General features: G+C 39.5%; 1 protein-coding gene across 1 annotated transcript in view; it reads left to right on the top strand.

The window, feature by feature from the left end:
• The window catches only part of cacna1bb (calcium channel, voltage-dependent, N type, alpha 1B subunit, b), a 129,626-nt gene that overhangs the window by 57,281 nt on the left and 57,563 nt on the right, over positions 1-14,782 (top strand). The window contains exons 6-9 of the mRNA XM_053649045.1: positions 10,026-10,129; positions 10,887-11,002; positions 11,248-11,337; positions 12,808-12,864. Coding sequence (XP_053505020.1) covers positions 10,026-10,129; positions 10,887-11,002; positions 11,248-11,337; positions 12,808-12,864 — 367 coding nt within the window. The remainder of the gene's footprint in view (positions 1-10,025; positions 10,130-10,886; positions 11,003-11,247; positions 11,338-12,807; positions 12,865-14,782) is intronic.

Below are 14,782 nucleotides of genomic sequence, written 5' to 3'. Positions count from 1 at the left end.
AACATGAATCGGAGGCAACAGTGGGCACAGATTCACCCAGGCTAGACGGTTGAAGATTGGATTTGGTTTTTTTTAGGCGATGTTTTTACAATCATCTCCTGCCCAGAATAATTGAGAGTGGTAAAGTACTCTTCCACACTTTTGGAATGAAGTATTCATTAATGTTTGGTTAAACCTTACAGGCTGTGTGGAATATAATCAAATGTTTTATATGGCCAGCATATAACATTGACAATGGGTGCTTGGAGTAGTATTGTTCTGATTGACTTGCTAACAGTAAATTTCATTGTGTTGTAAAGGAAAGCCTCTTAATTGCATCCTACGCTACTATTGTTTCTGTTGAAAGTGGGCAATTTTCCAGATTATCATGCTTTTACTAATGATCAGGTTCCTCTTTGGGTTTCCTATTCCTGATTGTGGATCGCAAGCTCTAGTGCTAAGGTTCCTCCTGATCGCCTGCTTGCAATGGCAAGAAACCATTCTTGCTGGCTTTTTTGTGTTTAAATGACTGAATGTTTATGCAGGCGTAGGTAAGATAATGAAATGCATGGGACTCCAGACTCCATTTTCTAAATGATGTTCTGGGCCGGAGTTACAGCATGTGATATGACTCTTGAAGATTAATGGGGGAAGTCAGTAATGAAATAGCAGGCTTAACTCGGAGAACACAAGAATGCTCTCAATAATGGTATGTTTAGTGTAATTGCATGGAATATTCTGCAGCGTCATACTTGAAGAAAAAAAAAAATCCACTCTGAACAATTACAAGCCCAATTCTGAAAAAGTTGGGACAGTATGGAAAATGCAAAAAAACAAAACAAAAAAAAACAACAAAAAAGTATCATTTGAAAATTCAATTCACCCAGTAATATTTTAAACACACATTATTAACACGTTATTTGATGTTTTATTTTGTGAATTTAATTTATTAACTGTACGGGACCTTTGTTGCCTTATTTTGTGCTTCATAATGCGCCACACATTCTCAATGGGAGACAGGTCAGGACTGCAGGCAGGCCATGCTAGCACCCGCACTCTCTGTTTACGCAACCATGCGCTTGTAATCCGGGCAGAATGTGGCTTGGCATTGTCCTTCTCTGGATGGCAGCATATGTTGCTCCAAAATATGTACATATCTTTCTGCATTAATGCTGCCCTCACAGATGTGCAAGTTACCCATGCCATGGGCACTGACACGCCCACATACCATGACAGATGCTGGCTTTTGGACAGCTTGGATGGTCCTTTTCCTCTTTGGCCCGGAGAACACGACGGCTGTTTTGTCCAGAAACTATTTGAAATGTCGACTCGTCGGACCACAAAACACGATTCCACTGTGCTACTGTTCATCTCAGATAAGACCGAGCCAGAGAAGTAGGCGGTGCTTCTGGACAGTGTTGATGTGTGGTTTCTGCTTTGCATAGTAAAGCCTTAACTTGCATCTGTGGATGCAGCGGCGATTGGTGTCGACTGACAAAAGGTTTATCAAAGTATTCCCGAGCCCATGTCAGGATCTCCATTATAGACTCATGACGTTTTTTAGGACAGTGACGTCTGAAGGATCGGAGATCACGCGCATTCAGAAGTGGTTTTCAGCCTGGCCCTTTACGCACTGAGATTTGACTGGATTCCTTGAATCTTTTACTTATATTGTGCACTGTAGAAGGTGAAATGCACAAAATCCTACCGGTTTATTTTTGGGGAATGTTGTTCTTTTTTTTTGGAACGTGTTGCATGCATCAATTTCAAAATAAACGTTTACCTTCAAAAAAAAACAAAAAAAAACTATGCAGTTGATTAGGTAAATCACTCCTCTTTGTTTTTATTAGCATTTCCCATACTGTCCCAATTTTTTCGGAATTGGGGTTGTATATTAATCTTCAAATTGAACATTGCCTACCTTTAGTCCTTTAGTCTTATCTGTACAGTTTGCTCATACAGATTAGCTTCCAAAGCTTCAACAGCACTAATGTGCTCATACATCTCAACCTGCCAAGTCTCTGCCATAACTCTGTGCAAATGTGTCACTGCATTGCATTCTGGACCCTTGAGTCCAGTGTTTGCTGTCTCATTATGTTTACATTTACGGCATTTGGCAGACGCCCTTATCCAGAGCGTATACATCAGATGTTTATCACTTATACATCCGAGCAGTTTCAGGGTTAAGGGCCTTGCTCAAAGGCCCAACAGCAGCAGCATGGCAGTGCTGGGGTCTGAACTCATGACCTTCTGATCAGTAGCTCAACGTCTTAACCACTGAGATTGTTGGAAAAACATATTTTTTTCCTATTAAACACCTTTGAAACTCTGCTATCAGTGTCCCCTTGTGACATCAGGGTGGAGCTTTTCTTTAAGAACTGCAAGAACTTATACCAAACCTGGGTGTGATCTAATTATTGCTAGAGTACTGCATACCAAGGCGTTCACTGAGTTCAGTTAATTCTACATAGCCATATTTGAAGCTTTGCGCCTGCAGATTTGAAACTGCTTGTCCACAGAAAGCAAAACATAACCTCCTAGCTAGTAATGTAGATTCATTTGGGTATCCAGGGAGCTCCAGCATGATAGAGGCAGTGCGAGGCGGAGCCCTTTGCTAATGAGATAGCAATCCTCATTTTATGCTCGTTGATTTTACTGCGTTTTTGCTTCTTAGTGTAGATTAATAGATTTCTGCTTAATTGCCCTGCTGGGTCATGCACTGTAGCAGAGGTCAGGGGCTGCATTAGAACATTTTTTTTTTCTCTTTTTCACTAAAATTCTACATCAGATTTGTAAATGAACTCTATTACGAAACATCACTGTGTTGCACTGCACACAAATGGCCGTTGGAGTTGATTTGATTGTATATCCCAGTATCGTTCTTAACCACGCCTCCTGATAATCCGACATCAGCACCGCTCTGCACCGAGGTACCATCTGCACCGATGGTCATGAAGATTCCAAAATACTAATATGCAAAATAAAGCCCTTTATGTCAATTCTTCCTTTAATTTGTCTAGGGTTTGGACAACTAAGCCCTCTGACACCTAGCATGTGGACAGTAAGTGCAGAGTGTGTGCCAGGTGAAGCCTGCGCAGTCAGTATATATATTTGTGTAGGGTGGGTAAAAACAATAGTCTCATTACCGCAGGCTGACTCACCAGGCCTGCGTGCACCTTGACCCTGTTGCTTTGCCACCCTGAGACGTCAGACACACGGGCACACTCATTAAACATAGTTAAAAATAGCCTGTCAGGGCTGGACTGAGAGGAAGTATATTTGCACTCAAGCAGCAGTGAATCATTGCTTCCATGTTATCGTATTGTCTTCTTCTTCATGCTCTTCTCTTTGCATCTCCTCCCACCTTCTTCACTGATGTAGCTAATTACGGTGGCAGTGAAAAGGAAAGCAGAGGAATGCTAAAGGATGCTGGTACTAGAATGAAATCCATAAATAAAAAAAAATGGTGTTATTATTATTATTATTTTATACAAATGACAGGAAGCTTGATGCGGTCGAAAACTTTATTCTGTAAAACTTTATGCAATGTAGAATCTGTTATGATGATCTCGATTCTGCAGTTTATTCTTATTATCGTATTGTTTCATTTCCATTCTGTGTTTTTTTTTTATTTTTTTTATATATATACAGTATTTGTTTTACTAGACAGTTGTGAGACACAGGATGTATGAGATCAAAAGACCAGGGAGAGAAGATGGTCGCAATTTGTCGACTAGTATAAAAGCACTGTAATAGAGATCACGCTTGAATTAGAAAATATGCTTCTTTCATCTTTGGACTTTGAAACTTGAATTGCTTCAAGAGTATTAAAAGATCACATCCCTTTATTGTTCTATATACATAGATTTCCACTTGAATCTTGTTCGGGTCCTCTCTGGACTGGAGAAAGTGTGTCACTGGTTAACAATCGGCAGTAAATTCAAGAGGTTAGAGCGATCTGACCTTTAAAACGTATTTAGTTATGGATTATTGAATACATTTTTTTTTTTTTTGAAATTTGGTTATAAATATAACGGCTAAGCTTTTGAATGCTTAATATTACAATATAAACAGTGATCTAACCAAACCAACACGAGAACAAAACAATTGTTTTCATCTCCTTCCGCTGTTACATACAGCTTCGAATAATACGTTAGGAGTAAAACATGGTGGCGTGCGTTGTTCTAGGAAAATAATCCACATCAGGGGAGTGTGATACAGCTTGACACTAAGCAGAGTTACAGTACTGTTACCATCTTGATGGAGTAGTGGATTGATTTCCTGTAGCAACACACCCCCCCCCTTTCCCCCACTGTGTTTTACTCCTTTTATTGCATATTATGTGACAGCAGGAGGAGGTATGGTCTTTCAAACACACCTCCTGACACCTCCTATGGCCCGAGGTGTGATATTCCTCTTATCCCATGACAGCCCATCATTCCTTATTTAATGCAGGCAAGAGCTCTGAATCCAGCATCACACAGTTAGGAGCTTGGAAAGGGCAGCATCATTTACAGTGCATTCAGAGAAATATTTGGGTACTTTTGAGTACAGTTTTTGCAGTGTATGAAAAATACTCTTGGTTTCTCCTCGAATGAACGTCATCGATGCTTTTTTATTTTCACGTGCACTTTCTTGGCCTCTGCTGTTCCACTGGGTCAGGGTCACTTGATATTGTCAAGGAACTAGCCAAGATGGATGTCCATTTTCTTGCAGAACTCCTATGCCGGTGTCAGGAGTAGCGAAAAAGAGATGAAATAATACGTATATTTTGATTCTTTTTACTTAATTGACGTAGCGTAACATTGTGAACTCAATTCGAGTTGTTATTAGTTGGTTTATTTGTTCACCATTTCTGTATTGCAGGATTATACGTAGTCACGAAGCAAACATTCCCTGGACGTGATTGCAATCCTTTGTGCAGTAGGGGAGATCGTTGATAATTGTATACAGCATATCCTCCACGGTGTTAACATGATTTAATCAAGTCAGTGACGAATGTAAGGGCTCTAGCAGAGCTAGAATGAGTGTCACAGTACAGCAGGACCTTTTGTCTTGTGACGTGGAGTGTTGGGTCAGAGTTCTCTGTGTCGCAGGTAATGCATGTGTCAATCACTGGGGTTCAGACAAATTTATTCAGGCTTTATTCTCTCACATGACAGTGCGCTGAAGATAATCCAGGTGACAGAGTTCTGAAGCTGTTTACGAATATGTTGCTCTGTCAGCATATAAGTAGGGAACGTTCCTCGTATTCAGAGTCACTGCTTAAGTGGATTTTCTGAGCGATTCTTAAAAATCACCCACATGTGATAACCATGGCTCTGTGGTTGCCAGATCTTTCTTGATCAGAGTTGTCTCAACAGTGTCTAGACCACCGCCTTTAAACACAAGTACTTAGAAACTTCTGTCATTTGTAACGCAATACATCATAAACGCAAGATACAATTTCAATTCAAAAATAAAAGCGATGAATATGATGATATATAAACGAGAAGATGGCAATCAATCAAATAATTATCTAATATGAGTCTAGCATATTGCCAATTATGTTGCTGCATGAATAGTCCTAGATGTAATGAGCCCATTAATCACAGTGAATGTGGTTTAATGTAACAACATGACCTCCTTCCTTGTTATTCAGCAGCTTATAAAATAGCACTTGATCCAGCACAGCCTATTATATTGTCGTTTATTTTTTATCCTGTGATCTAACAGTTAACTGTGCGTACAGCTTAATGAAGACACAAGATAGTAAATTAAGGGCTAAATTAAGGAAATTGTAATGTGTGTGCAGGCTATTTAATCCAGTTTTTATGTCACTATTTTGAGCTGTCAAATGAATCAACAATGCCAATATTTTTGTTAGTTCACTGGTTTGGTCATTCTTCTGTAAAGAAAATGTGACTATGGTTTTTGAAGGATAAGCTGACCGAGCACTCACGTGCTATGTGCTTATGGCTCACTTTAAGTTAATTCATAATGTCATGCATATAAAATTTCCTTCATTGAGCTCAAAAACGTTTTTGATTTCTAAAATTCTCTGATGTCTTCTCTGATGCTCTTCCTAATTGCCTAACTATGTCTCTTGAATGGCATTCTGTAGTATTTATAGACCAAAACATGAATTTAAGTGTGAAGTTGTGGTTACGTCAATTTGTTCGACAGCAGCGCTTACATCTAACAGTCCAAGGATAGAATCATGAGTAACTTAAAACAAACACAATGCTGTTTTCAGCAAACGTCACCCCACACACCTGTCTGAATATTTTCAATTCAATTCAGTTTTATTTATATAGCGCTTTTTACAATAGACATGGTCTCAAAGCGGCTTTACAGAACTATCAACACAGTATACAGATATTAAAATTGCGAATTTATCCCAACTGAGCGAGCCGGTGGCGACGGTGGTGAGGAAAAACTCCCTAAGATGTTAAGAGGAAGAAACCTTGAGAGGAACCAGACTCAGAAGGGAACCCGTCCTCATCTGGGTAACAACAGATAGTGTGAAAAAGTTCATTATGGATCTATATGAAGTCTGTTTGGGCTTAGAAGCAGCCGTAGTCCCAGCAATCTGGAATTGGAGTAGATGAGAGCTCCATCCAGAGGTAGGACAGCCGAAACAGATCACGCAGGTCCGGAGAGCAGAAAGGATCAGGATCTCTCATATCTCCATAAAATCGTGTGTGGAAGTGAATAGCATTTAGGTCTGTAGATAGAGCTGAGGTCTGAATTTCTGTATTCAATCAAATTATCAATTGATTTAAATCAACACATGCATTTAACTCAACCATGAATACGGCCCACTTTGATCAGGCTATCTTTGGTGCATTTTAGTAGCACGCTACAGTATAATGCGTACCCAGACAAAGCATAATGAGTCCATAATGAGTAATATCAAAAATCATTCTGTCGGCTATTCTTCTCTCAGATTTGAGAGGAGTAATATTAAAAAGCCCCTGTAAGTCTACTGGCAGTGATAGGACCCATTTTTGGATGTTAAAATGCCTTGATGTTACAAATTTAAAGATGGTCCCAATTATGTTAATCCAAGAAGAAGATTGGAGTGACAATAAAATCAATTTTACAGTACAGTGCTTATAGTATTTTCTGTCTGATTTGCTACAACATCGAACTGAAGCACTGCACCTGTCAATTTGACCCTTCACCACCTTCCCTGAAGTCTAATGCACCTGTTCTTACTTTTTAGACTCATTTCAGCCATTTGTGAAACATTTGCAATACCTTCTGTAAATTCAATGCTGAGCACTGTGTGCCTAAGGGGTTTCATTGGACTCCATAATTTCGGGTTATTAGCACTTGGCAGTAGACGTTTGTGTTTCCTGCATCTGGAACCAGTCTCAAAAGTCCTGCTTTGTCCTAAGAATTTCTTCACTTGGTTTATGATTACGAGGCCCAACAGGTTTTAATGCGTTCAAGAGCATATGCTAAATCTAACCTTGTGAATTATCGGTGACAAAAGAAAGTGATAAAAAGATTCAAGCTTGTACTCGCTGAGAAACGTCTCTGGGAATAGCATTTCCCAAGCACAAACACATCAAGCCTTTATTTGAACGCTCTCCGGTGATATAGTGCCTTGACATTTAAAGGAAGATAAGCTAATTCCCTCCTCAGCACAAGTGTCTATTGACAGACCCATTGCGCATTCAATAACAATCAGGCCACTATAGAGGGACTTTTCATATAGGTCCATCTTCACACTCGTCCCAACCGGACCTTATTGCTATTCTTACGCTTTGTTTTTAAAAGAGGTTCTGTATCTGAGCGCAGGCTCAAATCAAAAAGGGTGAGCTCAGGGAAAAAAACAAAACAAAACTGCAGAGATACTGTAACACACGATAGGATTGTGGGGGGAAAAAAGAAAAAAGTGGTCCCTTGCCAATAAAGGACACATCTGTTCCCTTCTTTTTTTAACAGGGCCCAAAACTTTATTTTCCTTCCCAAATAGCTGACTCCTCACCTGCTCGATGATGCAAGTTTGAAGAGTTTTCACCCGCCCACCTCTCCCTCCTCCACATCCTCTAGCAGGGACAGTTTTTGAAGAAAAGGAACAGATAGGCAGCCAGTGGGCGAGAGGACTTCCACAAGAAAATTGTAGAGACAGTATAATAATATGATGTGTTATAAAGTAGCATATAGTTTCTATGCAGTTTTATCACCCCAAGGTAGTTCATCTGCTCTTGAATCTTTTTCCGAGAGATGTTTTCCCTTGTTTTTAACCACTTCAAATACCAAATGAATTTAAACTCTGTAGTGCTTTAACTCTCCTTTGTTGAATTTTGTTGAAATTGCGAAATCTGTTGTAGCTTAGCATCACAGTTACCGGTTTGTTTGTTGTCCTTTTATCATTACTTTGATCATTGCTAGAATGTTGTCAGCATTAACATTACAGTTTGCCTTTCTAGCTCATAAGTAAAAATGAAATTGTAAAGGGATTTATTTTTTAAATAATTGCTCTCAGTCTCTGAGCTCAGAGCTTAATAGAGGGCCAGAGATGGATCTTTCAAGAAAACGAACACAAACTTAAATCCAAATCAACAAATAAATCATTGTTATGCAAAGACTATACCAGTCTGCAGATTTCCAGATTATTAAAAACTTAGGTTTGAATTGAAGAAGATAGGATGTTAAATGTTCTCCATGGAGGAGTGAACCATGATCTCTTTAAAGTGATCTCTCTGTAAAGTGGTAACCTTGTTAGAGATTACAGTGAGAGATCTAGTCTTTACTCATTGTGGATGTGCAAACAAATGAAGGTATACAGGGTGCCCATATGTGCCTTGAAGAAGCATTCAACCCCCCGCCCCACATGTTCCTGGAAGTCCCAGAGTCCGATAGAGATCAACCTTAAAAAATAAACAACAAAACAGCATCGTTAAGAAACACCAAGAAACTATCAAAACAAGTTTCGGACAAAGTTCTGGAAAAGTATCAATCAGGGTTTGGTTGTAAAAATAAATTATAGCAAACTTTGAACATCCTTCAGAGCACCATTAATCCATTACCAAATATATATATATATATATATATAAATAATATGACAAAAGCTTGATTTGCCCTAGAGTATGCCATCCCCCAAAAGTCAGAGAAGCAACCAAGAAGCCAAGGGTGACTCTCAAGATGATACTACCACCACCATGCTTCACCATAGGGATGGTGTTCCTAAGATGATGAGCAGTCTTGGGTTTCTGGCAATGTTAGACATTTGTACCAAGGCCAAAAATGTCAAATTTGGTGTCATCAGACTAGAACCTTTTTACATATGCTTGCCAAGTCTCCGAATTTTATATGGCACGTCACGCTTCCGTAAAGCCCAGATTTGATTTACATCATTCAACACAATAGAAGTTAGCGCAAGGAGCTGTTGTACTAGCATATGCCAGGCTATAAATTGTTAAAGCATGTCAAATTATACCTCCATTTGTTTCCAACTCTTACTCAATTACATGTTAGACCTTCAATTAATATCTTTGTCTGAAAATTGAATGAAAACTCGCAAATGTTTTGGTCTTTTCCTAAAACTTCATCTCCTCCCAACATGACTCAGCACTGGTTATGTGGTATGTGCCTGGGGTTAAAGCTATCCTAATGATTCAGATTTTATTACATTACGCAGTTGTTTTCATGGGAGCCTGACAGCAGCACTAGCATTTAAGCTCTTGGTGCCACATTTCTGTGATGACTGCATGTGGGAGAGGGGTTGTAATGACTTAATTTATTTTGCATTACACTCTTGCTCCATGGGTGAATGATACAATTAGTCTTAACTGGGTTTCATGCATGCAGCATTGCTGAAAATGAGATTTTCTTTCAAAGACTGACATAAGGACCTCTGTGCTTTTGAACAACTTTTGGCATTTGGCATTGTTGCAGCCTTTTTCAACTGAAGGGGGGTTTAATTCGGGGACAGAATTCAATCTGTCAAATGATGCTTGTATGTCATTTATTTAAAAAGGTGTGCTTGTACTGTAGATTCGAAATCAAGAAGGTCAGAGATTGGTGGTGCAAAATTTCTCTTCTGTGTGTAGACCAATGACGCCTTGGGCAACGCGTGGAACTGGATGTACTTCATCCCCCTCATCATCATCGGCTCCTTCTTCATGCTCAACCTGGTTCTCGGCGTCTTATCGGGGTAAGACAGATTTCAACTCTCTTTCTCTTTTTCTCTGCCTTCCTTTCTTTCTTTACCTCTCTCTGCAGATTCTTTTGTACGTGTTTAGTAAGAGATTAGCGAGCATTGGCTACAGTGTCCTAAGGTCCTAAAGCATAGGATACAATGTATAAATATTATACCATTCCAAAACAGGGCCAAAGTTCCCAAGCAGCTTATTGGCAATGAGTTTGCGACAACAGTGTAATTGTCTGCAATAAGAACCTAGTGTAACTACTGTAAGGCAGGACTTTGCAAAGACTAGTAGATAAAGGTCATTAGATATCGGTGAATTAACCGGTAAGGTGAAGCCACTCAACCTTGTCGAGGGGAGGTGAGAAATCGTAACACAAATTAAAGTGACCAGACAACAGATTTGTCGTTTTGATGCAAAATGTCATTTGTCGTTCTGATACAAATATCTGAGATGGCCCTTACAACAATTGGGAATATAGGCAATGTCAAGACTCTCCAGTACGCGACATAGGGATTTCAATCTCTTCCTCTCTTTTGGAACGAAGTGCTCCCTTCTGTTTCTAAACACCGTCTCCTTTATCTTCTCCAGCAAATGCTTGATCTGAGGTTCACCTTCACAGTTATCATTTTCCAGCACATGACTTCTGCTCTCACATTTCTTTGCAAGGATAGTACCTCACACTTGATATATACTGTTTGATGGGTTTCCATCAGCTTCAATGTGTGGGTTTGTTTGTGTGTGTGTGTGTGTGTGTCTTCTCAGAGAGTTTGCCAAAGAAAGAGAGCGTGTAGAGAAGAGACAGGAGTTTCTGAAGCTACGCAGGCAACAACAAATTGAGAGAGAGTTGACTGGCTACCTGGAGTGGATCTGTAAGGCAGGTATGTGACTAATATTACTACTCAATTCTCTAATTCTCTTTATTAAATCATATCTATATATTTACATTAACCAGACACATAAAATCTGGGGAAATTTGGTTCTGGGTATCCAAAATGGTGATTTTATTGAAAATTAGTGCTGTTTCCCAATTGCATGCAACTATTTGCCACTGTCTGACAATGTGATGTCATGCTGAAATTGATGTTTTGGGCTGTTAATACACTCAACAAAATGCCTTTTCCAGAGGAGGTGCTGCTGGCTGAGGAAGATCAGAACGCAGAAGAGAAATCTCCACTGGATGGAGCGTGGTACAAGAGGAAACAGAACAACCCAGGTAAAAGGAGGGTGAATTGACGGGCACTGGTGTTTTGTGTACCATAGTAGTCTATCATAAACTAGACTAATATACTGAGGAACCTTCATTCATAAATGAGATTTTGGTCTGTGTTTGTGTAACTTGGATGTTTGATACAAACGGAATCAAATAAAAATGGGGCTTAGAGTGTGGCTAACGCGTGTTGATCTCTTCAAGTTCAATTTTTTTAAAGTGAAAAGTGAATCACGCTCACTTCTGTCTATTTAGTCGAGTCAGCATTCTATTTCATATTGTCCTCTGCAAAATGTTAGCTCTTAAAATACTCCCTCAGCCTCCTATCCTGCCAGATAGCCTTTTTCACTATTGTAAAGATGACATCCATTGCTTTTTTTATTTTTTCACTCTGTATGCCTCGCAAACCTCATTTTCTCTCCATTCACTGTGGCTTGGTTTCTCTTTCTCTCTCTCTCTCTCTCTCTCTCTCTCTCTCTCTCTCTCTCTCTCTCTCTCGCCATCACATCCACCGACATGCTTAACTTTCTGCTCTCAGTAGTTCTGCCTTATCAAAGCCCATAATCTCTATCAATTACGCTTGCTGTGGATGCCAGAAGTAATTACAGGGATTAAGACAACAGGGTTAATTGGATTAGCATCACACACACACACACATGCGCGCACACACACACACCCCAGGGGAGTGCAGTTTAAGGATGCTTCTACAATATGGTGGTTACAGGCCTCAAATAAAAGAGTGCATTGATTAGAAATGTAAAGATATCAGGGTTTTATCTTTGCCCCGCCCCCAAGCCACACAAGCAAATACAAAACCCTAATGTACTATACAGGATTAGTGCCTCAGCGTCCATTTTGCATGCAGTAATGGAAAATATGATTGATGTGCATTATACAAAGAATGAAATAAGAACTAATTGGAGACGAGAGAGTGAAGAAGAGGGAACTGAGAGGGAGATAGGAAGAAGGTAAAATCATAGCCATGGGATTAGTGCTTAGTCATGCGTGCGTGTTCCTTATGATCTACTGAGTGATAATGACTGATGACTCACAGTGAAATATGGCTTACAGCATGCACACATCTATCTCTGTTGTAAAGGTATAATGCAATGACACTATCTGTATCAGTACCTGTATCTGTTTAGTGCTCAAAATATTTGTACCAGTATCTGTATTAAGTGGGCGTGGCCTAAATAAGAAGGGTTTTGTTTTTTTTTGTAAATTAACTATACAGTGTTATCTCATACATTTTGTTATTTTTGACTATATGATACTTTCAACCTTTGCAATTTACCAACCACTCCCCTCCCCCAATTTCATTTCAAATTTTTTTAATTAAAGGTTTACATGGATGTAAGATATACACTGACACTAACACAGATGTTCCCACATGTGTACAAGCACTCAAATCTTAATAGACTCAGCTCAAAAGTTTTCTTTCTCTTACATCTTGCCTGTCCATTGCTGTGTGTGTAGTGCTGAAAAGAGCCAAGGTCAAGAAGGGGAAGAATGACCTCATCGGTGCCGAGGAGGGTGAGGAACACTTCACAGACATTTCCTCAGTTGGTAAGGCTTGGAGTTATCTCACTGCCATAAATAATAATATGGAGCACTAGTGCACACTATATCATATTCAGATTACTGGATTCGTTATCTAAATGGCTCTTTCTTGGATAGGTATCAAAAAAAAAAAAGTGATAGCATGTTTGCTAGACCATCATTCACATCACCATAGCAACCATATCAAATATAACGGAGGTTGTGAAATATTGGAGATGCTGTATTTTTTTGTCACTTGTATTCTAATGGAACGGTAGGTAGTGTTGCAGATTACAGCTCCAGGTTCCTCCGGTTCGATGCTGACCTCGGGTTACCGCCTGTGTAGAATTTTGCATGCTCCACCCGTGGTTTCCTCCAAGTTCTCTGGTTTCCTCCCACCTCCAAAAAACACGCCAGTAGGTGCATCGGACAAACTAAATTGCCCTTAGATGCAAATGTGTGTGTGTGTGTGTGTATGCACGATGCCCTGTTATGGACTGGCAACCCATCCAGGGTGTATTCCACCCTCGCATGTATTTTTCCTGGGAAAGGTTCCAGATCCACCTCGTCCCTAACCATGTAGACTTCTTTTCATGTCCGCTCAGAGATTAACGATGGATCGCTGCTTCACGTATAAGGTGCAGACTGCTTCGATTGCTAAGACTATATCATTTATCGTCTTACAGTTAGGTCAGTGCTAGGTTTTTGCAGCTTTTGCAGCAGTTTTCATATCATAACTGTAAATCATATCAAATAAACTACTACAGATTTTACAAAGAGTCATTTTGGTGGTTATACATTGCCATTAAATAAGTGACAGTCAACCTGTCACTAAAATTCACTGTGATACGAAGTCTATTAAAAATAATTCCCATTTTGTTTGTTTGGTCTCCAGTGCAATGTCAGTCAGGGGTCTTTGATTAGGGATACTATATGCCTATTAGCTGTGTCAAGTGGAGCCATGAGTGGGATTTACTGTGTATTAGTCCTGCTGTGATATAACGCTTCAATTTTAAACCACTCACTTCAGCCCAGGGCACTCTATCAAGGGCTCTATGTCAGACTTAAGAGTCTGATGTAATTACTCCCACCTCTGTTCTTTAATTTAGTTTACTTTTGTGCTAGGTCACTGGTGGGCCTTTTCGAAGGGCCATCTGAGGCCTTCGCCTTGCTATTTCTTCTCAGACTCTGAGATGATTGGCATCACACTGGTTATTTGCTATTCCCTGGAAAATAACCACCCTCTGTATGAATAGCTAATAGGAAAAGCTGAATCAGTAACGCTGTTCCTCTCCACCGGGATACATAATCATTTCATAAGAAAATGAATTCCAGTTGCAGAACGTAGCATGAAATAGGCTGAGAAACAGACTACTTACTCCCAATTCCCTACAAAATGTGAAATGGGTTGTGAAATACTGATTTGAATTCATTAGTCTAGAGGTATTCAACAAAAAAATGTAAAAGGTCCAGTTGCATAAAAATTTCTTGTGAAAAAGGCACACGAATGAAACCGAAACGGTTATCTTTTTAATGCCTAACCAATTATTTTATGGGCATAGATAAAGATCATTTAAAGTGTTTTTTTTTTTCTGATAAGCTTTATACTTTACAACTTTTACCGCAGTTTTGTCATTTTTAAACAGGTCGTGTTGTGAGTTTGCTCATCAAACAAAAAAATATGTCAAATCTGTGAAAGTCTGTGAAAACGTTCCGCTTTCTGAGCTAATGTCTCTAGTCCTGTACCTAGCCTATTTAGCTAGCTAAATCATTAACATAAACGCATGTGATTGGATAAACCACAACAAAGGAAGCCGAGCTGGTTCATGTTTGGAAAACTAGAGTTGCTGAACTTCGGTTAATTTCTTGTTTATTAGCGCTGCTACAGTACTGTTCAAGTGCCCGGTTTGCT

Source organism: Ictalurus furcatus, chromosome 18 (genome assembly GCF_023375685.1).
Source record: "Ictalurus furcatus strain D&B chromosome 18, Billie_1.0, whole genome shotgun sequence".
NCBI lineage: Eukaryota > Metazoa > Chordata > Actinopteri > Siluriformes > Ictaluridae > Ictalurus > Ictalurus furcatus.
Note: the sequence above shows the minus strand (reverse complement) of the source record. Positions and strands in the feature narration are given on the sequence as shown.